Source organism: Melospiza melodia, chromosome 5 (genome assembly GCF_035770615.1).
Source record: "Melospiza melodia melodia isolate bMelMel2 chromosome 5, bMelMel2.pri, whole genome shotgun sequence".
Taxonomy (NCBI): Eukaryota; Metazoa; Chordata; class Aves; order Passeriformes; family Passerellidae; genus Melospiza; species Melospiza melodia.
In genome coordinates this window covers 68,874,003-68,900,583 of record NC_086198.1, presented here as the reverse complement: position 1 = coordinate 68,900,583, position 26,581 = coordinate 68,874,003, and the positions used below count along the sequence as shown (strand labels likewise).

Below are 26,581 nucleotides of genomic sequence, written 5' to 3'. Positions count from 1 at the left end.
ATACTGCCCTTGTGGCACTGCCTATTGATGGTGTGTGACCCATTGCATGGAGGGACTGATGGGATGCTCACTTACTGTATTTCTTTCTGTCTGGTACAACAGAGAGTGGCTTTAGCAACATTTGAAAACATTTTTGATGGTTCTGTTTTTACAGTGTTTGTGTTTCTTGTTCAATACAACAAAATCACATGAGAACTGAATCACATTCACCCATTTCCAAACTGTGTGTGACAATCTGCCCAGTATGAGAAATTAATAGCAGTTGTATCTTTCAAGCTCAGTAACTCAGGCATCAGAAGAGCCAACTTTTTAAAATTCTAACTAGATTTGTAATGCACCTGGTAAATGTCTGCCCTTTCATAAACACAATTTCTGTTCTGCTGAAATAAGTATTAAAAATACTAATGCAGGTCAAGTAGTTTATTGTTGGTATCAGCAACACCATAAGTACCCCATAATGAATGTAAAATGAATAATGAGTAGCTGTCATTGTATTATTTAAGATTCTTTAAACAAAAAACAAGGCAGTTAGAAAATCAAAGAAAAAGGTTCCTGAAAAGACAAAGGAAAGCAATGTTACAGCTGAGCTCCTTTTTTCACTTTTGCTGTGACACTGGTGGCAGAGCAACTGTGGAGGTCAGTGGAGCCCCAGATGAAGGCTTGGAAAAGCTCTAAAATGTGTTGAGAACAAAGAAGCCCTGAATCTCTGCAAGAACACTTTTGAGCTTAAAGAGCTGAATCTGAAGGAAGAGTACTGCCTTCAGTTTCCCACATCTCCTGGGACATCTGGTCAAAAGCCTGGTAAGACCCTGTTGAGAGAGTGCACTGAGTCACATTTGGCACCACAGACAAATCCTTTCTCTGAGCAATGTGCACCACACTGTTCTAGTCTGTTTTAAGCTGTTTCTAAATTGAATAACTAAAGCAGTCTGGGACAGGGTCAGTGTCTAGAAAGCTAAGGTGAACTCTGGCTTATTCATGGACTTCATTTGTGTTTTTGGACAAGTAATTTGATCTTCTGTGACACAGTGATTGTTATTAACTTAATAGAGGAAACAAAGTCTATGATTTCTGAAGAGAAGTAGAAGCATTAGGAGCCTGTAGCTTCCTTGACCCAGGAATGGACAGAGATCTCTCTTGTGCAAGTACACTATTCACTTTGTGTTTTCCTTCTTTTACCTTTACTTATTCTAAAGCTGAATTTCAGGTCATACTGGAGACAGTCAGTGAATCAAATTTTTATCATATGCTTCAATTGAGATCAAAATGTCAAAACACTATAGAAAAGTAATCTTTATTTTTAGCCACAGAGAGGAAATGCATATACTTGAAAAGTCTGTCCTTGTGAAATATCTGCAGCACTTTTGCAGAGGCAAGAAATGCAAGTACTAAGTGTTTTGTCCTGAAAAGATGCTTCCATTGAATAATAATCAGTCCTTGTAAGGTAAATAAACCCAACCCTCCTTCTCTGCATGCCAAATAAGGTCTTCGTGACTTCAGGATGCTGGGATGCAGCTCAGGGTCCAACAATATGCCACCTTAACCTCTATAGTTTGTGCCTATCAGCAATCCTGAAACACTTTTGTTCCTCTATCTCCAGCTTACCTAAGTGCAAAATTATGTCATTTTGTCCTGTTTTGCATTGTCATTTTATTAGCAAATACTTTGTCCTTTTGCTACCACAAAAACCCCAGTGACTTCCTGCTGCTGAAAACTGACATTACAAAACAAGAAAGAGGAAGATTTATATCAAAATGAAACCCAACAAAGTAATTGTATCAGAACAAAGTGTTCCCAATCTGATTTATAAAGACATCAGTCTGTGTTCATATTTCTTCCAAAATTTTGACTTAAATAAGCTAAAATATGGTAAGTTGTATGAAGTACAACTTACCAATGTACAGATTTTACCCACCCCTACTGTTGCTTGGCAGCATTTTCAGATGATCAGTTTGGTCCATCTATAGGTCTGGGATTTGGAGTTCCACTTGCTGGGGAATGGTCTGTGGATCTACTTGGTCAAGATAGGATGTAGTAAAAAGGACAGTACTGGAACATTAAGGAGCCCTGCATTTTTATGTGGATTTCTATAATTGCATTTCATAATAATTATTTTTCAACTAATTTTTCTGCAATACCACTACAATTGTATCTCACTTTAGTCTCTGATAGTGAAACAAGAAAGAAATTTCCCTCTTTCTTGGTCAGTTCTGCTTGCTTTACCTCTTGTAACAACTGCACTGAAATCACAAAGAAATAACAAAGGCCCTTTCTAGTGAGGAGAACATGAATTGTCCTGCAAAGCTTGGTTGTACTTAAGTATTAAATAATAGTGCTTAGCACTTGTGCAACTTAATGCCTTCTAATCTTCAAAGCACTTTACAAATCTTAACCAGTTAATCCCCACAGCAGCTCTGCATGTTAGGCTGTGAAGGTCACACATTAAAAATCTCCCATGATACAAGCTTGACTGCATAGTAAGCCTATGGGAAAAAAATATCTGCACACTTATGTTCCTGAAGTCATGAGTGTTTAATTTTACTGGACTGTAATGGCTTACTTTCAGTATGTAAGTACTGGCTTACTTTCAGTAAATTTGTTTTGCTTTCTTTTCCCATGCAAAGTAAATCCATTATATCCTGCAGCATGTCTCAGCACACAATATTATCAAAAATTTGAGGATATTTTTTTATTTTTAAAACTCCTGGAAGCAAATGAGAAGCAGAGGATATGAATTTTATTTAAGCAATCAAGTTTCTATTGCCAGTGATTGAAAAGACCATGTATGGGAAAGGGTCAGAAAGTCCCTAAAGACTGAAGCACTCAGGACAGTAACTACCATTTTTAGCAGCTTCTTTTGAAAATTTGACTTTGTGAAATTAAGATTGCCAGGCAAACAAAATATGCTTATACTCAATTTCATTGGGAAACTTAAGCCTTTAGAGACCCTATTTCATTTGAGAAATAGCATGGTTTTTCTAGCTTGAATTTTCTTTGGGTTTTCATGTTCCAGAAAAAAAAATCAAATAGTTGGTGCTAAAGAATATTATTTATTTAGCCTTTTCAGATCTAAAATGTCCCATGAAGTGGAGCTGCTGGTTTTAGTTTACTGTAGCACTATCACAAACACCACTGCTTCCACCTGTTGTTAGTTCTGGTGGAAAACTTTTTAAAACAACATTAGAGTTTGACACTAACATTATAATTCTATGTGAAGACCAAATTCACCAATCAAAGGTCTAAGTCGTTAGCTCATGGCTACTCTCAAGCATCTGCATAGAAAAGAAGCATAGAAAATAAGCTTCTCAAAGGCTTTATTCTTTGTACTACTTATTGTAGAGTGGAAACAAAGTCTTTGACTGACAAGGACTTCTTCCAATGGAAGCAGACATAAAGTAGAGTTTTTGTCACAAGTTTAAAAAAACCCATGAGTTTTCCAGAACGTCTACTGAAACACTGCAGCTTTATATACAAATACAGCATGATCCTTCCCCTCCAAGGCACCAGGCAATTTAATGCCTCCTTTTGCTTTCAAGTACAACTGTCTCTTTGTAAAGCTTGTAATTTGAGAGCTGAGCCTTCGTAATAAGGAAGCTCTATGAAATCATAAAGACTGACCTTGATTCCTTATTTTTCTACTGGTTCAACCTGGAAGCTTTTATTTCCTTGGGTTTCCTTCTCTTTTTCCCCTTGCTTTGCTTTTATTCATTTTATTCCTTTTATTCCTTTTTTCCCCCTGACCTTTGGAGTAAATCACAAACAATCTTTGAACGAATAATTAGCATTTGCTGTAACTCTATAGTAAAAACCTTTACCTGAATGACTTCAAAAGGTTATCTAAGGGTAAAGGTTTCAGACAGACCAGGGAGAGAACAATATTCAGATGAAAGATGATAGGGATGAGCACAAAAGAGATGCTAGAAAGTAAAGGAATAAATGAATGGGAATGCAAGAGGCAACATAATTAGCCAGTCGTACATGCTTGCCACTACATAATTTCAGATGTTCCAAATGGAGCCTGGTATTCTGCAGACAAACTCATAATTAAGTACAGGGTTGCAATGCACAGGCACAAGAGATCTGAATTAAGGTTTCATGGACAGCCTTCTGGCTTTACCAATGTTTGGACACTTAATTTAATGACCTAAATCCTTTTTAATATAGAAAAAATGATTTTAATGAGGTCTTTTAATTGTTTAGGGAGGAGGGATTGGTACAGACTGCACTTTACTATGTAATTGTAGATGCATAGTACTCCAAAGGAAAAGGTATTCTTTTTTCATTCTGCCTAAATTTGTATGATGAGACCATGATGAGACCTTAATAAATGTGGGGGGTGGGTTAACCTTAATAAAACCTTAATAAAAATAAGGGTTTAGGTTTTTCCCCCCTAAAGTGTATTAAGCTACATGACTAACATCTATTCTAAATGCATCGGAAGCAGGAAGTCTGGAGAGACTCTATAAGACTGATACGCAATTGTAGTTTTAGGAACATCCAGGAAAGCTTAGGTGGTAAGGGAAAAGGCTGTGTGAATTCCCCACAGTTTTATGAGTCTACATCAGAATCCTTTTCTTAGAAGGTTGAATTTAGGCAGTTCTTTCAAATGGAAAAGCTTTTAAAATAAGTAAATATTTATGTCAACAAATAACATAAGGTGGTATTCACGCTTGAGTAATTTTACCTGAAGGAAGAATGAGGCATATATGGCATCATCTTCCAAAAAAGGTATCTGAAAGAGTCTGGGAATGGCAGAATCTGATTTGTCTGCACCAGTTGAGCTGACTCTACATTACAGAATTAAATTAGCAGAATGTACATGAAGTATGGCATAATAGGGACAAGTCAACACAATGTTTGCAAAGGGCATTCATGTCTTACATATTAGTCAAAGCTCTTTGAAGGTGTTAAGAAGGTTAGTTATTATCTAGCTGTTGAATTCCTTCCTAATGGAGATCAAGAGTCTTATCATTACTCCATGACTTTGGTACATTTAATAGAACATTAGGTTTATGTGTTTCCAGTATGCTTATTCTCATCTTGTTCTTATATTCTTCCCCTGAATCTTTTCATTCAGGTAGGATTGTCAAAGTAAAGGGAATGCATGTTCTTGAGTAATTTTGTCAGTCCTCAAAATCCCATCAATACGCAGTCTTGTTCTTCATAATCCTGTCTTCAGGTACATTAAAACTGATTTGAGCAAAAGATTACATGTAATGGGAAATGGTTCAATACATTCAGTATTTTGTGCAATGTTGTGCTGAGTTCTCTGCCTGTCATACAGGCTGGTATTTTTTCCTTGCATTCTTCTTTATCTGGAATCTCTTATACATCATTTATAAGTTCTTGGGACGTGAGTATCTCTTTAGCTCATGTTTATAGTGCTAATTGTAGTGGGGTCCTGGTGAATGGCTGGGTTTTTTCGTACTTGTGCAATAAACACCTGTTAGTATACGAAGTATAGAAACAATCTGCCATTTTTAGACTGCTTTAATAGGAATGAGTGCGGGAGTAGGGGAAAAAAAACTATTCACTCTCAAGAGCCACGGGATGGGAAGACTTGCAGACAGGACCTAGTCACAAAGGTTAACTTTGCGCTTAACCTTTAAATGAGCAAGGGCTAATCTTCCTTGGCCGCTTTTGCCATCAGCAGCCAGCACGGCTCCCATCAGCCTCGGCTTAGAGGAGCTCGGGGACCCTGCTGCTCCCCCCAGCACTCCCCACTGCCTTGACGGAGCATCCCCCGCCACCATCATCCCCATCAGCACCACCCTCCTGGCAGAAGCCGCCCAAGCGACGAGACGAGACCGCCAGGAGAAGAGTTAACAGGGCATTGATAACCCGGCCCCTTTTCTGTCTCACCCCGCCTCCTCCCGCTTGCGGGGAGCTGAGGGATCCGGACGCGCCGGGCGGGGGTGGCCCCGGCGGAGAGGTGCGGGGAGGGCTCCCCTCCGCGCCGCTCCGCCGGGGGCCCCGCGGCTCGGCTCGGCTCGGCTCGGCCCGGCCCGCACGGCCGAGCGCCGCCGCCGCCGCGGGGATGGAGCCGCAGCCGGAGCCGCGCCGCGGGAGCAGGTGAGCACGGCGGGCAGCGCGGAACCGGCGGTGCGGAGGGCAGCCCGCTCCGCCCCGGGGGCAAGGGAAAACCCAGCGCAAAAACCCCACCCCGACCTCACACCAGTAGCCAAAGAGGGGAAAAAAAAAAGCGTCGCGGTACATTTGTGCAGATTGAGATGATCGTCTTGAAAACGCTGCCCGCAGAGCCGGGAGTCGCCCTTCTGGCGCTAAGCCAGCCCGAGAGGGAAGGATTTAGGGATTTAAGTAATTTTTTACACACACGTGCGGTGTCCCCGCTCCCCCCGTGTCACATTTGGATTGAACGAGCCGCGGGTTGCAGCGCTGGGAACCAGCGTGGATGCTGGAGCTGAATTTGGTGTAGCCCTTGGGGAGGGGAGTTTTTACCAAATGGGGGGAATTTACCACGGCAATAGCAAGTTTCTCCGTGGTCGCCTGCTTAGTTAAAAATTAAGTACGCGCTGTGTGTTGGCAGACAGTCCTAAGCAATGTTCTGGAGCAATCCTAAGCCGTAACAGTTCATGATTATTTTCTTCTTTTCCTAGAGGATTCTAAATACCGAGCTACTGCCTCCACATAGAGCTCTCAGCATTGCAGAGTGTTCGCTGCTTAACGAATGTTTGTAAAGGGATTTTCATTCCCGCTGAGCATCAGTGGGAGCAGCCAGAGCTCAGGGAGTCAGCTCACTCGTGCCTTTTCCTTTGCAAAGAATTTCTGGCAGAATTCAGCAGCCCTGCTGTGTTGACTTAGTGCACAGGATAACATTCCTTGCTGATATAGTTGCTCAGGTGAAGCGTGCTGCTGGAGTTTATGATTCTGTGCATGAAACTTGAGAAAGAGATAAGAAAATCATTCAGCAGCCTCTCCACGAGCAACAGAACTGGTCCTTTCAGGACTTTCTCCTGCCCCTTGATGGACACCAGAGGGTTGGCTTTGTTTTAGTAATTTGTTTTCAGTCTAGTCCATAAATTCATTTATTTCAGGAATATTTGCTATTTATAGACCATGTCTTTGAACAGAATTTGAAATCAGCCCTACATCAAGGGATAAACATTTCCCATGCAAGCTCAGATTTGCAGATATTTTGCTGTCTGTTCTGGATGGATGAATCGGAATATGGTACAGTAGAAACAGTGCAAGGCTTGGTCTTGAAAAATATAATTTGCAAATTCCTGCTTTTAGTTATTTTCAATAGGCTACCTGAGGTCAGTAAGGTGATTCATAAGCATAAAGTTAAGCAGATGTCCGCTTGTTTGCAGTACCAGGATCTACATGGGCCAGTTCACAGCCCATGTGAACAACAATGCCCATAATAGCAACAGAATACTCCTGTTTGACAGAAAACCATGGCTTGAGGGCCACACGTCTCATATTTATGAAGATTAAAGAGATTGGAAAACTATTTCAGACCTCTATATGCTTATGAAATAATTTTTAATTAAAAATGAAGAGTAAAAACACTGGTGCTTAAAAAATGTTGTATTTACCCTGATAAATGGACGTAGGAGTAACAACTGAATGATTGGGAGAAAAAGAGTCTAACTGTTGAAAAATAAGATAAATACTTGTGTCATAGCCAGGCTTTATGTAACTGACTTAAACTCATGTGACGCAGAATCCTGGCTGATTTCTTTTCTGTCAGAAAAGTTTAAGCAGAACGCAGTTGGACAGAAGGCACTGTATAACTTGGTTTGTATTTTGCTGTTGAAAAGCATTCAATTTTGAAGAAAGCTTTGCATTCATATCAATATGTAATAATTTCAGAGAAGTTAATTACTTACAGCTCAAGTTTCTTCTCAGCTAATGTTTCTTTTGATTCTCCATTTAAATACAGATGTTTGTAGTATCAACTTTTTTCCTGTATCATACAATAATTTCCTGATTTTAAGAAAAGAATAAATTCTACCTAAAAAGGCCACAGGATTAAAATATTTTCTAAATAGAGAACTTCAGCAGTGTTTATGTGAAATTTCAGCTCCCCCAGGGAGCCTTTCCCTTCCATGCTGATGAAGAAAAATTACGTTTTTCAAAGCCTTTCTTGTCTTTAAAATAGAGGGCTTGGAAATAACAAGTTATGTAAAAGGCTATCACTCATACTATAATGCATTTAAAATGAAATAATCTTTGAGTGAAGGTCTGGTGATTTATGAAAACAAGGGATCTTTTCTAGGGATGTTGACTACAGCACCACTAGGCCTTCACGCTGCTCAGCCTACTCCAGTCACCACTGGAAGAAGCTGTCAGTGTCAGACACTTCACAGAGGTTGCACCTCAACCTTTCAGTAACAACATAATGCAGTTTTTCTGTGCCTGGGTCTAAATGTGGACCCTGATAGGATTACTGGTGTATCTTCAGGAGCCTTTGTCAGCTGCATAAACACCCAGTTACTATTAGAGAGTACTTAAGACTCTTCGGAGCACTAGCCTCAAAGACATATAAGACACCTTTTCTTTTTTGAGAAATAAATATAAATACATGCTTCCTATAACTAAAACTTACCAAAAAAAAAAAAAAAAAAACCACCAAAGTGTATCAGTCAGAGTTTTTAGTTTTGTAGGATAAAAAAAATGTCATACTGGCTTTGATTTCATTCAAGTGGTCATCTACTGAGATAACTTACTACCTAGTACTGTCTACCACAAGATCTGTTCTTTTTAAACTGTAATTGGCAAATATGCTGAATACTGAATACATTTGTATATGAATATTTTAAGATAGGAAATTATATGTTCACTTGTGATAAACATTATAATCAAGAGTAGTTTATAAAATGTATCAAGAGAAACCACTTAGTAGTTCTGTAATTACTGTAATCGATTCTACAACATTTTATATCTTGAGATCAAAGGTAGCCATTGCCTGCCTCCATTTTAGATCCTACTTGATAATGTGCTACTTACCTTTTTTGTCTCTGAGATTTCAGCAGAAGATATGTTTTCAAGTAGTTTAATGTCTTAAGTCAGTTTGTAAATAATTTTAAATGGGGAGGTTTTGTGTATTTTGTGTACAGCAAGTATCATGTAAGCACCAACAGTGATGAGCTCTATGACTGAAAAAAAAAGGAGAATTATACTGCATAAATTAAAACTAATCCAACTGAAAACAGTACTCTAAACACAAACCCAGAGTGTGAGGAAACAGAAGAAATTTTAAAAACTGTAATTCAAGAACTGTAGAATGACATTCGGGAATAAAATATTCCTGTGACTATCCCTTGGCCTAAAGAATCAAGACATATGGAGAGGATACTTAAAATGACAACAGTGCTTGTAAAAGACCACCTTGACTGATTCATCAGAGGAAATGGAAAGTGCTAAATATTTAATGCTTGCTTAACTGCTGGAAAATGAGGAGACATGATAATTGTATACAAATGTTTGAGACATGCAGTGACCAAGGAGAAAAAATAGCTGCATTTAAAGCTTATGGGTAGATTGGCATGGTCAGGGGCTTTGAGATAGTGATGCAGGGTACAGAGTATTTCCTGACAGGTGCTTAACTGACTCATGTCTTTAAAACCCCATTGGTAGAGGCTCCTTGTCCTACCCAATCCATAGTCATTTTGAATGCTTTTCTGTTCTTCTTTTGTTTAAAGTGTCCTATCCACATCTTCCTTGTTGTGGCTTAAGCTACTGTCTTTTTTCTACCTTTCAGTTTTGGCAAAACAGGTATTTCACTTTGCAACAGTCATTCTTGTTATGAGATGATGCTCTCTCATTCTGGGCCATCACTTGGAAACAAATTTCTTTCCCCAGGATTTATGTGATTTCTGATCTCTTAGATATATACTGTATCTCATAATTGTTCTCTCCTATTTTATTCTTGCTTGAAGTTGAATGTAATACTGATATGCCAGCAGTGCTGAATGTAGGAGAAGGAAAATTTTATGTAACTTGCCCTATTTCTATGCACTGATCCCATTTTTTTTTCTTTTCTTATTTTTTTGGCAACAGTATATTGCTAAAACCATCATAACAACATAGCATGTATGGTGTTAAATCTGTGAAATGTTATATGGCCCAGATCCACTTCTGCAGAGCTGCTGCCAGTCATCCCATCCTGCTTCCTTCAGTCTTTGTGCAGTTGGTTATTCTTATCAAAACTGCTTTGCTTTTGTCTGTTTTGAACTGTTTAAACATTTGAATTCTCATACCATTATCCAGTTCATTTGGACCCTGATGATTTGGTCTGTCTGCAAATATCATACTAAGAAATTATTGAGGAGTGTCCAAGGCATATTTCTGGACAGGTTTGCTAGGGTATCCTTCCAGCATGATAGTGAATTTTGATAACAACCCTCTAAATATCCTCTTCAAAATGGTATCAACTGTACCATTCTACTGCAATTTCCAAAATCTTAAACGACTGTCCCTAATTTTTTTACTTGAATATGATGAGACCAGGGGTTGTACATGTTGCCCTCAGTTTCTCAAATCTAATTTCTTGTGGCTCTGAGACTGTCTGACCTGAGACCAGTGCAATCAGCTCCCTACGTACTGTGTATTAGGCTTGTTTAGAAAAACCCTGAAATTAAAAGCCCCAACCTATTCTCTCCTGAAGTTCTTATCCCTTTGTCACTTATGCATTGACACCTGATGGCAATTAATATGAATAGTGAAGAAGAAAAACCTGAACATTTTGCTCTTCTCAGCACTACTTATTTTTAGACTTTCCTTCCTGCTTAGTAGACCAAATTTTTCCTAGTCCCCACTTGTCCTCTGATGCCTGTACAGAGTGTTTCTGAGCAGGATCTGAAGATCCACATCAGTGCACATGCTGCATCACGTGGGTTTATGACTGTGTGGGACTTCAGTAGGAAGGGACTCAGTGCTGGGAGGTGATTTGTGAGTTTTGATGTGACAGTAAGGATGAACAGACACGTAAAAGGACTGTGAAGCTTCTGTGTGAGTATGCTTCTCCTCCCAGGGTTTTTTAATGGCCAGGGGTCCATGTTTGTGCATTTTCATTTAGCAGAATGTTACCTATCTACAGAATGCAGTTTATGTACTTAGTGAAAACAAATCTGTTTACAGTGCAACGTTTCATCTATATAGACTATGACCCTAAATGCAAAACAGCAAGGGGAATATTAAATGATTAACTGATCCAAGAATGTGCAGTGCATAGTACTAGGTTTTGTCCGAACTGGAAAACAAAGCTAACAAAATGAATGTGACAGTGAATGGCTGTCATTTTGAGTTACTAGAGCTTGAACTATAAGCTTATTTTGTCCAAGGTCTTGTAAGAGCAGTCTCAGTCCTTTTAATGTTTTGCTGGGACAAAGTTCCATGTATTTTAGTAAGAAAAAATACAGTGATGGTGACTTCATTTCAACCAAAGAAATTACTTTAAAATGCTCTTTTCAGAGTTAGTGTATCAGCTAACAGTGGTTCTTGTCAAATGTGTCCCAGCTCTTTATTTTTTGTTTCTGAATTTTCTAAGCTTCACTGGAGGAAGGGTTTTGAAGCAGAATTTCAGCTCAAAAAGGTTTTGGTAATGCTGCATGGAGCTCCCCTTGCTCTGATTTCAGGCTCTGCATTTTCATGGGATTATAATGGTTCATGCGTGGTTGAAATTAATTACTGGAGCTGTTAGCCTTATGTAAGCAAACCATCCTCTATTGTATCCTCTTGCTAAACTTTCATTGCAGCTAGTTTAACTGTTCATGACAGCATTCCTATTAGTTTGTTTCATTACCATTTGTTTACTAATATAGCTGCTTTGCTTAAGGTGGAAGCCACTCAGCATGTTGGCATAGATCACTTTGTTGTCTGCATTATTGAAATGAGAAATCACCATCAATCAGAAGTTGCTGCTATTGAATTTATAATTCAATCCAAGGGTGAGCAAAGTTCTAATAAAGAAGTCTTAGGTTTGTTTTTCAGAAGGGCTGCAATGACGTTTTGCTGTTGGAGATTAATTGGATTTTTGTCTTTGCATGGGAAAAATACTGTGGTTTATAGTCCACTAGAGCTGTACGCTTCAATTTCCATAGCTACCTGTATTTGAATGAAAAGACTGATAAGTCTTGGAAGTAAACTGGAAACTTTTCTCACTGAATAGGTGATTCTCCCTATTCTAGGGCTGAAGGAAGAAATACAAATTGAACTGCCCCACCTTTTACTTAGGTGTTATTAAAAGCTACAACTGCTTGTGTTATTGCTGGAGAGCAGGGTACTGAGGATGTAGACCTAGCCCTTGTGGTTTATCCTGTTCCATTTAAGCAATTAATTAGGTTATTGCATGTGTAATCAAGATTTATGTTGCTGTGGCCACAAAGAGAGACACAACTGTGCTGAATTTCCTAGGTCTTTGAAGCAGTTCTTCTTACCCGAAATGATATTGAGAATTCCCATCAGCATGTGAAAATGAGTGTGTCTAAGAGGGGCCCTCATTAATAGGCTGAAATCTTGCCCTGAATGGAGTGAATCCATGCTGCTCATCAAAGGGTTACAGAAAATGGGCAGTTGCAAGAGAGAAGACAAGGCCGGCCTGTGGTGCAAATTAATCAAGAGCAATTGATTTAAAGACAAATCAGAGCAATGCAGGAAAATGACAGCGTGGTTCCAAGAGGCCATTGACAAAAGCTTTGTGATGTATGCTGGGTACTGTGCTTGGCCTGGGTAGAAAGGCAAGGAGGAGCTGTGCAAGAGCCAGGTCAGGACTTCACAGTATTACTGTGTTGTATCAAGTTAAATAGTCCTGCTGACACAGCACATGCTAAAGGAGATGGGGGAAGTTGTAATAAATGAAAAGAACATGGAAGATGAAAATTGTAGGTGACTGGGAGGAGATAACTTGAGGTAGGTGAGGAGATCTGCAAGTGATTCAGAACTGCAGGTAATTGTGAAGAGCTTTTGGTAGACTGTGCTAGAGGCAGTGTTTTTGGACTGAACACTACCTCCTGTCCTTCAGTTTCAGGACACCCCAGTGAATCTGGGAGCCAGCAAATATTTTGTCCAATTGAGGATGAAATATTTAATACCATTAGTCAACACTGTAAATTAAATGCTTTCAAAACCAACAACAAAAATTCAAACACACTCGCCCTCCCCCAAAAAACCCAAAACCCCACACATTATTTTTAAAAAGTGTTGGAAATGGGGGTTATTAATTTTGGTTGTTTTCATTTCAAGGCCACTTGCTGAAACGTATTTCCTACTTCAGCAGCAATAAAAAATATCCAAGCAACATGACTTTTATTAAAGCAGTATCCTTGAAAAATTAATTATCTAAAAGGTTGCAGAATGTTAATGGAATGGGAAGAAATTAGATTACCTTAGAGCCAGAGAACTCTTAGTGAGATATATAGCTATGAAAATATAGATCGTGTTTGTACAATTCCTTTTACCTTCTTGGAAGGTGTAATATTTTAGGGTTTTTTTTTTGTTTGTTTGATTGGTTTTGGGTTTTTCTTTAACAAAGAGGGAAAAGAGCAGTGTAGGAAAAAGTCAGTGGACTATAACCCATTTACTTCCAAACAATTTGTTAATGTACCACAGTTATCTGTGATGGACTGGTGATCCATTTCCCTGCAAATTCAGCAGAATTAAAATACAGTTTTCATCTAGTTTCCTCATTGAATAGACCAGCTGCAACAAGGGCCTCTTGTAGTCTCATGAACAAATCACCAGGAGGATGCCCAGGAAGCACTGAAGGGGAAGAGATTCCTGCTCTTCAGTTTTTATCCAAGCTGCTTGTTTGCAGTTGCTGGGTGTTTGTTGAGCTGCATTCACATCTCAGGGACTTGGCAGGACTTGCTGCAGAGTGACTGAACAGCTCAGAGTGACTGAACTGCTCAGTGCCAATTTACTGCACACTCCCATCTCTGCTCCAAGCCTCTGCATGAGCCCTTTAGCAGGGGCATAAGTACAAGAGAAGAAGGATTGAGCAAGGGAAAAGTTTCCATAATTACCACCTTCTGCTTCTCCTCACTGGTCTTGTCAGACAGCTTCTGGGAAGCTTAAATGAGAACTGGAGCAGATGCTGAAGCAGTGGGATTTCTGGGCATATTTTCATTACCTACTTTGCGAAACAGACTTTCAAATTATCTAGGAAGTTAAATCCAGAAGCTGGATGAAATGAACGTTTTCTACAATTCATGTCCAACAGAGGCACTGACTATTACTTTCAAAGCAAAGAAGTTGTTATGGTTGTTTTTGTTTAGAAAGAGAAATAGGGGCATTGAGTTTGGCTGGTAAAGTTACACGGGTCTAAGTTCCTGTGGTTTTTTTGGTGACAGTTTACTTGTGTGAAAATGGTACAGCTGCAGGTCTGGGGAGACTCCTCAGGTTCCTTGTGTTTTGTAAACATTGAAATGAAGAGGGTAATTGCTGGGACATTTCCTGCCGTGCTGCAAAGTAAAACCTGATAGTATTATGAATCTTGACTGGAAAGTCAAATTGGCAAGTTTGATTTCATCATGTGCCTGAATTGTTTGCCAAATATAAACAATCAGCAGGAGTGGAAATTGTTACAAAATAGTGGATGAAATAATTTGTGTTTTAGTATACCACCGTTATTCTATTATAACCAAATTATTTTCTTGACAATGTTTATTAAGAATATCTAAAAATAATAATTTCTAGTGGAATGTTGTAAGACATGGAAGTCTCCAGCATGTCCTGTGTAGCTGAAGACTCAGTACCAGTTCCAGTGAACAAGAAATTTAAAGGAAGAACTACGAACTTAATGGTCTTGGATTCAATAGGAAACGAAGCCCTTTCTCAGTCTGCACTGGAATTCAATGTAGACATTTGAGGAAAATAGAGAAAAAAAGACAGCGTTTGGAATTCAGCATGAATGGTTGGAAACATTCTGCCTTTTCAGTTCTTTTCAAGAACTGCAAAGGTTGAACGAAGAGCTTCAAGTGGAAAGATAAAAAGAAAGCACTTGGATACACTGAACCACATAGTAACTGAACATGAAATATAAATTAGAGCAAGGAGCTGGTCTGGCAACAAAATAAAAGAAATGATTGTTAGTCTTTGGAATTACTACTTATAAATAGAGGACTCCTAGGCACTTCAACAATGAAACAGAGTATATTTTGAGACAGAGAAAAAAGACAGCTGGCAACATGAAACACCTGATTTATTTTATTTAAGGGTCAAATAAAAACAAAGGATTGGACTTTTGACTCTGAGAAATACTTACTTGAAATTACTGCATCTAACCCATTCCATGTGACAACATAACTTGAAATGGATTCTTAGAAAAGTTTGATTGAGTAACTTCTGGTGCATGTAATATAATTTCAATTATTTCATAATTTCTATGTTGCTTCTTTTGTTCAGTCTGTTACAGCTTTTCACTCTTTAATGAAACTGAAAATGTGCCTAGTAGCAATGTACTATACTGTTTCTGAATTTAATTTTTTATGTATATGTACATATTCGCTTAGTAAAAGGTGAGCTAATGCAGGATAAAAGAAAATTGTGGATTGTAGAAAAAAGAAAAGGATTGTGAAAATATTGAACATAAATCTTTTGAAGAGAGGTACTAATAGATACTACAGTCAGAATAGACTGTGAAAAGTATTAACAATTTGTCCCCACCTCTTACACAGTACCAGTGAAATGGATCAAGCCTTACATACTATTCTGTAAACATTCACACACACTTGTAGTATGTTGTTTTTTTTCAGTCACTGGGATTAACTCCTATTTTTAAATTAAAAAGATTGTATTTGTAGGACAGGTGTAGGACAGGTTGTGTCTGTAGAACAGCTGCAGTGCCAGCTGACATTATTTATTACACATATATTAAAAAAAAAATAATAAAAGTGTTTTTTCTCATAGATACAATAATTTCTCATATATTCTTATCTTTTCTCTCATACTAATGTATTTCAAACTAAAAGTGACAGGAAGAAGAAATTTTTATTATGGTTCCTAAATGTATAATATTTGAAAATCAAGGTAAGTAAATTAAAGTCTTTGCGTCTGACCTTTTCAAATACAGTCAAAGGAGTCACTTTTATAATTTTATCTTGATAATACATTGCTTAGTCTGTTTGATGTTTGGAATCTGGCTTTAATCTCTGTGGAATTGTTGGACAACTGAATAAGTTTTGTTTTAATAATGGGAAGAAATATTTCCCATATAAACAGGCAGTTTAAATTAGTTTGAAGAATGCCTTAACACTTTGGAATGTAACCGCATCAGCCTTCATCAGATACTCAAACCTCACCTGGTTGGTCCTTGGATGAGAGGATACATAAAGGAAGATGTAAGATGCTGTATGAAGAGATTCAGTGTCTGCATCGACTTGGTATCTACCTGAGCTCAGGGGTAATACTTAAAGTTTAAGAAGATACCATTTCTTGGACCACTAAACTAAAATACTGTGCTAAGACATGAAGATAGTGGAGTGGAAGTAGGGAAATCGAGGTTTTGTTGCTGAAAAATTTTAGCAAGTTAATAACTTCTAGAGGGGTGATAAACCACAAATCACTTATGCATGATTTAGGGGCTTAGGTTTCAGGGACCAGGCTGTATTTCAAGTAACATATTAGTAGTTTGCCTGTTCACATTAGCAACAACAGGAAGGTTGGTTCTTAAAATCCTGTTCACAACTGGTTGGACTGATGATTGTAAAGGTCTTTCCAAGCTAAATGATTCTATGATTCTATATCCATTCTGCACTTTCACTGAATTCAGGCTCTCTTTTGAACCAGATAAGCTTTTACTATATTGGGGAACTTGGCAATGTGCCTATTATTGCATAGACGTGCAGTTACATAATGCTTCACAAGGGAGGAGATACATTCACATTTTTTCTCGACTTTCATGAAATAAAATCAGATCCTTTGAGTAAAGACTATTTTATAAATATGACTGGTAGATGGATGTAATTTATGAATATAGGCGTACAAGGTCCTGAATTATGCATGCCTATATAAAGTCTATAAAATATAAAGTCTATACTGCAACCGTTTGTGAACGTTCATTTTGTTTTCAGGATGGAACATGAGGCTACCCAGCTAGAAAAGCAGCATGTGCACAGTGTGTATGAAAATACAGCTGCCTACTTCAGTGATCTGCAGACCAAAGCATGGCCTCGTGTTCGGAACTTCCTGCTGGAACAGAGGCCTGGCAGTCTCGTTGTTGATATAGGTAAGCCATTCTTTGAGGTGGCATAAAGGATTGTTTATAAGCTTTGTTAATCATACGTAACCTTCAGATCAACTGGTTTTTTAAGTTGTTTAAATCTGTTTTGAAATTGTTTTTAAGTCCCAATGCTAGATGCCATATACTGCTTCTTTTAATTCTTTGGCAGTGTATCATGTAGACAGTAAATAAATGTTTTCCCTTATTTTTGTTGAGCTAAGTCTTAATCTATCAATTTCCTCACCAGCTTAATGGCCTTTCATTCCCCTGGAGTCCTTTCGAAAAAATTATGTTAATAGCCCAATTATTTAATATTTCAGCTTCTTTAGATCACTTGGTTTATGTAATAGTAGTCTGCAATTTATTTGTTTTCATTTGCTCTAAAACTCTTCCTAGCAAGGCTTTTTATTAAGAGAAATCTTATATGACTGCTGTTAAAAATATATTAAAAAAAAAAAGAATCTTCCTGTGATCCTAAGTATGGACACCATATTTAGGTGTTTTCCTGTTATGGCATTGACTTCCCTACATTCCCTAGTATTTATACCTGGATTTTCTGTTGTTCCTGCAGACTTTCCAGGGAGCTTCCAGATGCTGGCACGTTTCCTTTGCTTCATTATGGCTTCAGTCCCACACAGCATGTTGCAAAACAAATGCACTTTGTACCATTGTGTTTTCCATACTGTTTAAACTAATAGAATACTTTTACACAGCAAGGTTTAACAAATGTGCGCAATAAATTATGCATCTGCTTTATCCTATAAGACAAAAACATTGTTTGAATATGCTGTAGGCCGTAATCAGGAGATAATATGGAGTTCTCCTGTTGCTGTTGAGCATTACACCAAAAATACTTGATAAATGTTATTTTGAGCATGTAGCTACTTTTATATGTCTGCACCATTGTCATTAATCTCAGGAAATATCCAATGGCTTACACTCACTCAACTGAGAGCTAGATTGAACATTGTCAGCTAAAATCATTGTCACCTCAGCAGAAGTCATTTGCATCTTAGCTAAAGTTTTTTGGGGCTCTAAGAACACTGATTGATGAAAGCTTAAGGTCACCCTGTTGCAGTCTCATCTGGAGAGAAGATGAGACTTCATCAAAATCAATCCTTACAGTTGCCAATAAGAATTCTCCCATTAAGGCACACAAGGGATCTTGTGTATCTTATTAAACCTCTTTTAAGAGGCCAAAAGTAAGCACGATAGTCAGATTCCTGTAGATCTTATTAAACCTCATATTTAAAGATATTTAAGTAGGAGTTGCACTAAAGTGGCACTAAAATCTTCAAAATGAGATCTTTAATTGGTAATTTTCAGTTTAATACTGCCTTTTACTAAAATATAATTTTGTCTGTTTGCCTTTTCATGGATCATATTCCATATGATCCACTTTCCATATTTTTCATGGATCAAAACACATGAAAATAGCTTGACCACTGTTAGCTTCAAGGAATTCACCTTCCTGAAGACTCATTTAAAAGTGAATCTCTGGCAAATGTAGATATTTAGAATAATGGGATTGTTGACACTATTTACAGTTATTCCAAAGAGGACCCTGTACTTCCAAAGACTCACAGTGATTACAAAGCACTTCACCAAAAGCCATGAGTTAAGCAACTGAATCTCCCAAATTAATGATGGTTGAATAAATGTTCTTCAGCAAACACAATAATGAATAATAATTTATAAAAATCTTTAAAATTTGTAGTTTTCAAACATGCAGAGCTTCATGTATTAGTGCATATATTCCTTGAACTGCATTTGCAATATTAGTATTTTCCATTTTTCTCAAGTGTTATCTCAAAGAATAGTGCTTGCTTTTAGCTGAGAAATATGCTCTTTTTCACCGCTGAAGTGCTGTTCAGTTCTGCAATAATTCCTGTGCTGTCTCTCTAGATTATGGTGCACATTAACATCACCAAGAGCAGCAGTGCTGCAAGAAGCAGTGATGTTTCTAAAGATAACTCCAGGCCTTTAAATTGAATTACCAGTACTGAGCTGATTCTCTTTGCCAAACTGCTCCCCCTTTGCTTGGCTGTCAACATTCAGAAATTATTGCTCACTAGTGACCCAGAGCTGCAGTGAAAGGCTCCCAGTATAATTTTGAAAAGTGCTTGTTATGCATAAGGCATTGAGGGATCCTCTGAAAGATTCAATTCACTACAGCACAGTCTGTGAGAAGACAGACTTTTAGGTAGAAGACATTCTGGAACAGTTAATTACATTTACATGGGTTATAATGCATTGGCACAAAGCCAAAAAGAGGATGTGCCTGCAATATGGAAAGAACTTCTATGATTTATGGTTATTTTCGAGTCTGTATCTAAAGTAAAACTTTTCCACTCTGACTTGTGTCAGTGGCATTTATGGTTCAGGACTTCTTGGAGAGAAATGGTATGCACTGGAGAAGTACTGCATGGGTTTAAGCAAAGGAAAGAGATCTGTTGCAGATCACTGAAAAGACATAACACACTGGCTTCAGGAAATCCCCTGAACAGAAAGTAACTGCAAGCTGGAATGGCACTGGGGAAAGTGCCTTAGTGCTTATCCTTTTCTTACCCTCTCCTGGGTGCCCATTTATGCTCATTGTTGGTAACAGGACACCAGGCTATATAAAGACTCAGTATGAAGCAGCGTGGTTGGGTTTTTATTCTCAAAGATGTACAATACAGAGGACCATTCTTTCCTCCTCCCACCTGCTCTTGTCCTTGTTCCCCACAGAAATACAGAAAACCTGCTATTGTACAGGGCTGTGTAATGAGTATTTTTGTCAGTGATGATGGTGCTGTTACAGTCCTAATAGTGTGAACATACAATTTCAACAGTCCACATGAGCTCTGCAGCAGTTAGGCTAGTCAGCACAAACCCTCTTTTTGTTTTCCAGGAAAATTTAGGATTAGGAAAAGCCTGCATATTATTTTCACTGATTTGGGAGGGAGAACAAATGTTTGGAATATGTATTCTAACCTAGTATCCTTTTCTTTAGGTTGTGGAACTGGAAAGTATCTCAGTGTCAACACTCAAGTGTATAATCTGGGCTGTGATTACTGTGAGGGGCTGGTAGAAATTGCAAGGAAGAAAGGTGATGAAGTTCTGGTGTGTGACAACCTTAACCTTCCCTTTAGGGATCAGTGCTTCAATGCAGTCATTTCAATTGGAGGTAAGACAACATACCTACATTCTGGCCCCAGCAAATGAGAATTTGAGCATTCTTTTCTTTCCATGTGGCTTCATTTCAGTTAATTGTTTTGAAACAGTTCCTTAGAATTACAGGATATATAACTTAAATTAATTTAGTCAACATGAAACAACAAAACTCCCATTACTCAAGAGGCACTGTTGACCAAGGAAATATGCATATCCCTTGTTTGTTTATATGTGCTAGAGAAAAGATTTCCTTCCAGCATGCATTGTAAACAAGTGAAAACTAATCTAAACATGGCTGCTCAAAGCTTAAACAGATTAGATGCTCAAGACAAACTCTTGGTTTCTCCATAGCATCTGTTTTGAACAGCAAATGCATCGAAATGAAAACTTTATAGCAGAGTTTGGTATTCATATAAAGTATTATGTATTATGAATTCAGATTTTTCTTAGTCATAAGCACTCAGATTCATACAAGCACTTCTTGAATAAAATGACCAGAACATCTCTGCATCTTAACTCTTCTGATCTCTCTTTTTGAAAATGCTACTCGTAATTTGAGAAGTATAATTTGCAAAGCATAGATAAAAAAAGAATACCCAGTTACAGTTTAGGTTTTTAGCTCTAGTCTTGACTGAGCTTCTTTCAGGGTTTTTTAATTCATCAACAAAGTACAAAGCATGATAATTATTATTGATAGCAATCAACAAACTACTTGAAATGTGATATAAATTTCTTTTAAAATGTATCTTTCACATAGACAAGTGGAAGGAAAGGGTGACTAATACACAAGGAGTAACCATATTACTTTGCTTTCATGTTGGCTAGTTAGCCAGTGAGCCCTACTCACATTTTGGGTCTTGTAGCACCATTCAGTGCTTATCAGATCAGCAGACTCAGAAGGATAGCATACCTATCTAGTGTTTATATCAATTATAAGCCTGACAAGTTTAAAAGTTCACATGCTATTTCAGTACATTTAACAATAATGGATTTTAATCTCTCTTGAGTAGAAACATGGTATGCCTGTGTCCATCTAATTCTAAATAAAGTGGTTTTCATCCTATTACAGAGAAAAACAAGTATTTATGTACTTAGTCAAGTACTCTTCTTGGATCTGTTGGTATAATCATGTTTATAGCATTGATTTTTCTGCAGAACCACCAGAGTGATTCTAACCAGAAGGAATATTTAACCCATTAAAGAATTTGCACAGATTCTGTTGGTTGATTGTTATTTCTTTCTGGTAAATTAAAGTTGTGTGTGTATGCTATCTTTGTCAATTTTGATAAAATTTTGCAGGAGGTTCTGTGGTGATATATGGCCTAACTCCAGTATAAGAAATACCAGTTCCCTTCTCCCTATCCTGTACCAAAAAAAAAAGATTTTCTAGATTTTTTTTTTTTTGCAATTTTGAAAAAGATTCCTTGGAGTCAGGAGTACAAAACAAACACTGGAAACAAACACTGGCTATATAGATGGGAAACTCTTCTCAGAGTTTTCTATTTTGTATTCTCAGCAGTTTGTGAATAAAGCTACATTTTTTCCCCCTTGGTAATTTAATTGTTGTTTTGAATAAAGACAGGGCTAGTTGGATGCACTTTTCATAACTGCAGTGTTGAACTAACACTGTTTCTACACCTACAATTGGCTACTGTCTAGCAGCACATATAATAAGTTTTTTCTGAATTTATAGAGAAATATCTTCAGGTAAGAACATACTCTATTACCTGCTGTTCCATGGGTAGATGGAATGTTTTTCATGTAGAAGTGGCTGGCTCCAAGTCCACTTGAAACAAAATCATGGAATCAGTCCTCTTTACATCACTGAACCAAATCTAGTACTGATGATATATAGAGCAACATGACCAATGTGTCCAAACTCAGTACAAGTTAATGCCTCTGAGAGTTTAGAGAGAAAATAGTTCTCTTACCTATTCTCTGACTGTTAAAATTGGCTCATTCATACTCCAGGAGAATAAGAAGATAAAAATAATGTAGAAATCTTGAAATGTAGTATAATTTCACATTGAAGTGAAATTTGAAAATGTGTAAATTGTCCTGGAAAGAAAAACTAAAATATTGTGATAAAAGTTTTTATTTTAAATTTGACTTTATTTTTTCTACCATAACATAATGTAAAAAAAAATTATAAAATGCTGAGCCATGCAATGTAGACATTATTTTTTACAAAAATTAAATTTAATTTGACAAAAATTAAAGCAATGGTGAATATTGTCTAAATTTTCTCACTAGATCTTTTGCAAGTGTGCTGATATAAAAGTTCAAATATCTTTTTACTGATATTACATTTTGCTGTGTTTGTTACATGGTGAAAAGATTTTCTATTTTCAGTAAGATAAGTTTGAAAATTGTGCCAAAAACTAAAGTCAGCTTGATATTATCTAACTCACCGAAAGGCTAGGCATTTAAGGGAAAGCTTGCCATGGTTATGCAGAGGGTTATGCAGAGAAACAGAAACCTTCAGCTTATATGCCTGACTTTTATTGAATTCCTGTTTTGGGAGGAGATTGATTTCCTTCTTCCAGATTTTCTTATTTTCATCTATTGAACACAATCATCAAAGAGAGCATTCTGAGGTGAACCTCCTTTGTGGTACCTGTAAATTCAGCACTGTTGCTGACTTGCAGCAAGTGATAATTTGGAATGAGGCAACTGAGATGACTGAACATGTAGAACAGGTTGAAGATGGAAATGCTTTGTCATTACTGATATTCAGTACATAATACCTTTCTTTTTCCACAGTGATACATCATTTCTCAACTAAACAAAGGAGAATCAAAGCAATAAAGGAAATGGCAAGGATATTGACACCTGGAGGCCAAATAATGATTTATGTTTGGGCTATGGAACAAAAGAATCGTCGCTTTGAGAAACAAGATGTATTTGTCCCATGGAACAAGGCCTTGTGCTCTCGCCATTTTTCAGAATCAAATCAATCTGGAGATAAGAGTGACTTTGTCCATAGTGCAAAAAGCCAAGACATAAACCCTGCACAGCTTGTCATCTCTGAGTGCAGCTACCAAAACAATCTGCAGCCAGAAACGGATTCAAAACATCCCCGCAATATGGACCATTGCTTACCCAGAGCCTGCTGCATGAAAATTTCTGAGGAAGAAAACAGATTTTACAGTGCTCTAGGAAGGTCTTTCCGCTCATGGTTTTTCTCCAGATCCCTTGATGAATCAGCCCTGAGAAAGCAAAGTGACAAAATGAAGCACCTGAAACATGAAGCAGTGTGGGCCAACAGTGCCGTACCCATTCAGCATTCACGGCACTGCAGCTTGGATTTCAGTCACCATGGGGCTCTGTTAAATGAACAGAGCTTAGATGATGATGATGATGTGTTTGTGGAAAGCCTGTCTCTCAAAAAGCCACAGTGGTCACCAGCCACACATGCCCTGAAGGATTTAAGTTTAAATGGAGGACACCAGAGTGTAGCTCAGAGCAAGGGGGACGAAGCTTCATTTATAAATGGCCCAGTGGAAGACAAGGACTGCATCTGTGATTGTAATAAAGATGGTGCTGGTAAGTCTGATGCCAGCAAGTTTTTCAAAAGAACTTCAACAACTGACTCCACTGACTCAGCTTTGGATTCAGCAGTGTCTGTTGGGGACCAGACTGATGCCATGCTGGATACAAAGGCCTTCATGCGTTATTACCATGTTTTTCGGGAAGGAGAGCTGAGTTCTCTGGTAGAAGAGAATGTGCCTGAGCTTCAGATACTTTCTTCCTGCTATGACCATGGAAATTGGTGCATTATTGCAGAGAGAAGAGGAACATCGCTATAAAGAGAACAAAGCAGAATCCAGTGATTGAGGATTTTAAGCTCTTCCTTGTGTTACTGTGGTTGTGCAGTGTGACATGGAATTCGAATCTTGTAGTTGTGTGCCATTCATTTTTGAGTTATTATCTCTTAACTATTTAACTAGCTAATGCAAGATCTGTATATAGGAATGTAAATGGTAGACAATATTTATGTTTTGTTAAACTTTTATGAAGTTAAAACTGTAGAGTTTTATATTGCTGTTAGCAAATAATTGTGTTTTAAAATATACTTTTCTATTGAGAAATAAACCTTTTTATAAAACAAGGATCAGGACATCTTTTATGAGAAATATCCTCTCAGTAGAAAGTCTAGTCTTTGTTCTTCAGATGCCAGAGGTTTGTCACAGTGCTCCCTATTCTTGAAGGCCTAAAAATGAGACATAGACACTGTCTAAAATTGTACTTGACTGTTACACTGGTAGGGTGCATGCTGCAGAACTGGGAGCAAGCATGGTCCCAGTGCTCCTTAGCTGGGAGTAGAGTTATGAATGGGCAAAAAACTGTGTACCAAACAAGCTCTGCATATTCTGTAATTTGATGTTTGTATTTGGGAGCAAATGACAGCACAGATTGAGAACAGTATTTTTTACTTTTGTTTTAAAAATAATTTAATTTTTTTCTCAGGTGCAGGTGAAGTTTTATGTGTTAGCTCTCACAAATACTTTATCTTAATTTCCTTTGCCGTAGTTTTTCATTGGCTATGTGTATATAAAAGTCAGAGGAATTTGTGAGAGTATGAGTATTATGTAAAGTTCTAAAAAATCAAATCCTTGAAATACATACATCTTTTTGATAAGCTTGGGAAGCTAAGATTAAATTAATAAAAATGCTGTGCATATCTGGTCAGCTGTTGTATTTACTTTTCTTATTCACAGACATGAGGATATATGTTAACGTGTGTTAAATAATGTAGACAGGAAAAGGATAAGGCCAGTTTGCACATAAATTACAAATTCTTGTCTTGTGAAGTTTAAATGAACCTTTTGATACCTAGGTGATAATAGATGGTTTACACAACTTTCCTGTTCCCTCCAAGACATACCATCACTATCCATCTGTAGTCAGTTGTAGCAGTTTATAGTGCTGGGGATAAAAAGCACCTTTGGCTTCAGAAGATCAGTGGTGGAACTGCCAACTGAGGCAGGGCTAGAAGAGGCTGATTACCTCATTATCACAGAGTTACTCCATGCCTGGGCTTAATTCATAGTCAGCGCTTGCAGTGCAGGGCACATCTTCAGCTGGTGTGATTTCATGACCTTTAGTGGAGCTGCACAGATTTCCCCCTTCCCCAAAAACCCCAAAATCCCACACCCCTTTTGTCACAGCAGTTTTAAAGAGCTATATAATTAAGATGTCTGCCCTATTATTGAGCAAGTAGCTTTGAATACAAGGCAATAGGAGTGAAATGCCAAGCTTTTCCAGTCTATGCTGCATGAGCAGGTGGATTTGGGATTGTTCAGTAGAAAACCTTGATGGTGCTGAGTATTTTTTGATGTAGCTTCCCAGCTGTTAATTGCCACATGGTAATGTATTATAGATTTATCTACTGGAGCAACATCCTCAAGTGATCATTTTTGTCTTCCTCATAGCTTGAGATCCTTACACTTTATCCTTCCTGGGTCTGTACCACTTGCACTCCCCACAGGCCTTTGAAAATCAAAGGGTGGCTAAAGAACCATACATTTGAGGCTTCTGCAATACCATTCCACTCTAATCTAAATGTTACTTTCAATGCAGCCTGAGGCTGTGGCTTTCAGTTGCTGTGTATGAGCCATGCTTCAGAAAATGGCCCACATTCCCTGCCTCATTGGGTCCAGCTGCTCCTGCCTGAGGGGGCTGCATCTGCTGCATCCTCAGGCTCCAGATTCAGACACTCAGTGCCAAAGTTCCCATACTGAAGAGCCAGCATGGACTGTGCTGAGATCCACACCTCATTTGCAATGTGGTTGTGTCAGACAGGGCAGGCCTGCCTCTTTTGTTGGGAATTTCTGGATGAGCTTGAGAATTTTGGAAGAGAAGTCGATTGCTGCCAGATAAAGTATGCCAGTGGATATTCAGCACTCCTGGAATTTGGGCTGCATTTCAGAAAGCAGTAGATTATTATTATGCTATATCCAATTCTGAAACGTCATCCCTAAATACCAGCATGAAGAAACTTTATAAAACACATATAAAAATTTATTGAGTATTATTACTATTAAGATTTTAGTTGAATTTATTACTATTAAGATTTTAGTTGAATTTAATTATTTGGGAGAAAGAACATCACAAGATCATTTTGTTACAAATGTCTACAGTCTGACTGTGGCATGTTCAGTGTGTAGTTAAGTAGACTGATGAAATTTGGGATAAACTGAGAAAGGAAAGGTCTCCATTTTCTTAGAATATAGACTT

The 26,581-nt window shown here is 37.9% G+C and overlaps 2 protein-coding genes across 3 annotated transcripts in view; both read left to right on the top strand.

Annotated features, from left to right (window-relative positions):
- LOC134418641 (uncharacterized) overlaps nt 1-15,972 on the top strand; it is a 56,204-nt gene extending 40,232 nt beyond the window's left edge. The window contains exons 4-5 of the mRNA XM_063157216.1: nt 624-801; nt 15,936-15,972. The gene's annotated coding sequence lies outside the window, so the exon portion shown is untranslated. The remainder of the gene's footprint in view (nt 1-623; nt 802-15,935) is intronic.
- Nucleotides 6,007-25,033, top strand: TRMT9B (tRNA methyltransferase 9B (putative)). Of its 2 annotated transcripts, none has more exons than XM_063157219.1 (4): nt 6,007-6,072; nt 17,037-17,191; nt 20,181-20,354; nt 23,105-25,033. In XM_063157219.1, the coding sequence occupies exons 1-4, from the start codon at nt 6,038-6,040 to the stop codon at nt 24,148-24,150; spliced, it is 1,410 nt and encodes a 469-aa protein (XP_063013289.1). In that variant the 5' UTR covers nt 6,007-6,037; the 3' UTR covers nt 24,151-25,033. The 2 variants fall into 2 exon arrangements, with proteins under 2 accessions (XP_063013289.1, XP_063013290.1); XM_063157220.1 differs by lacking the exon at nt 6,007-6,072 and adding an exon at nt 10,873-10,977.
- Nucleotides 25,034-26,581: the final 1,548 nt, after the last annotated feature.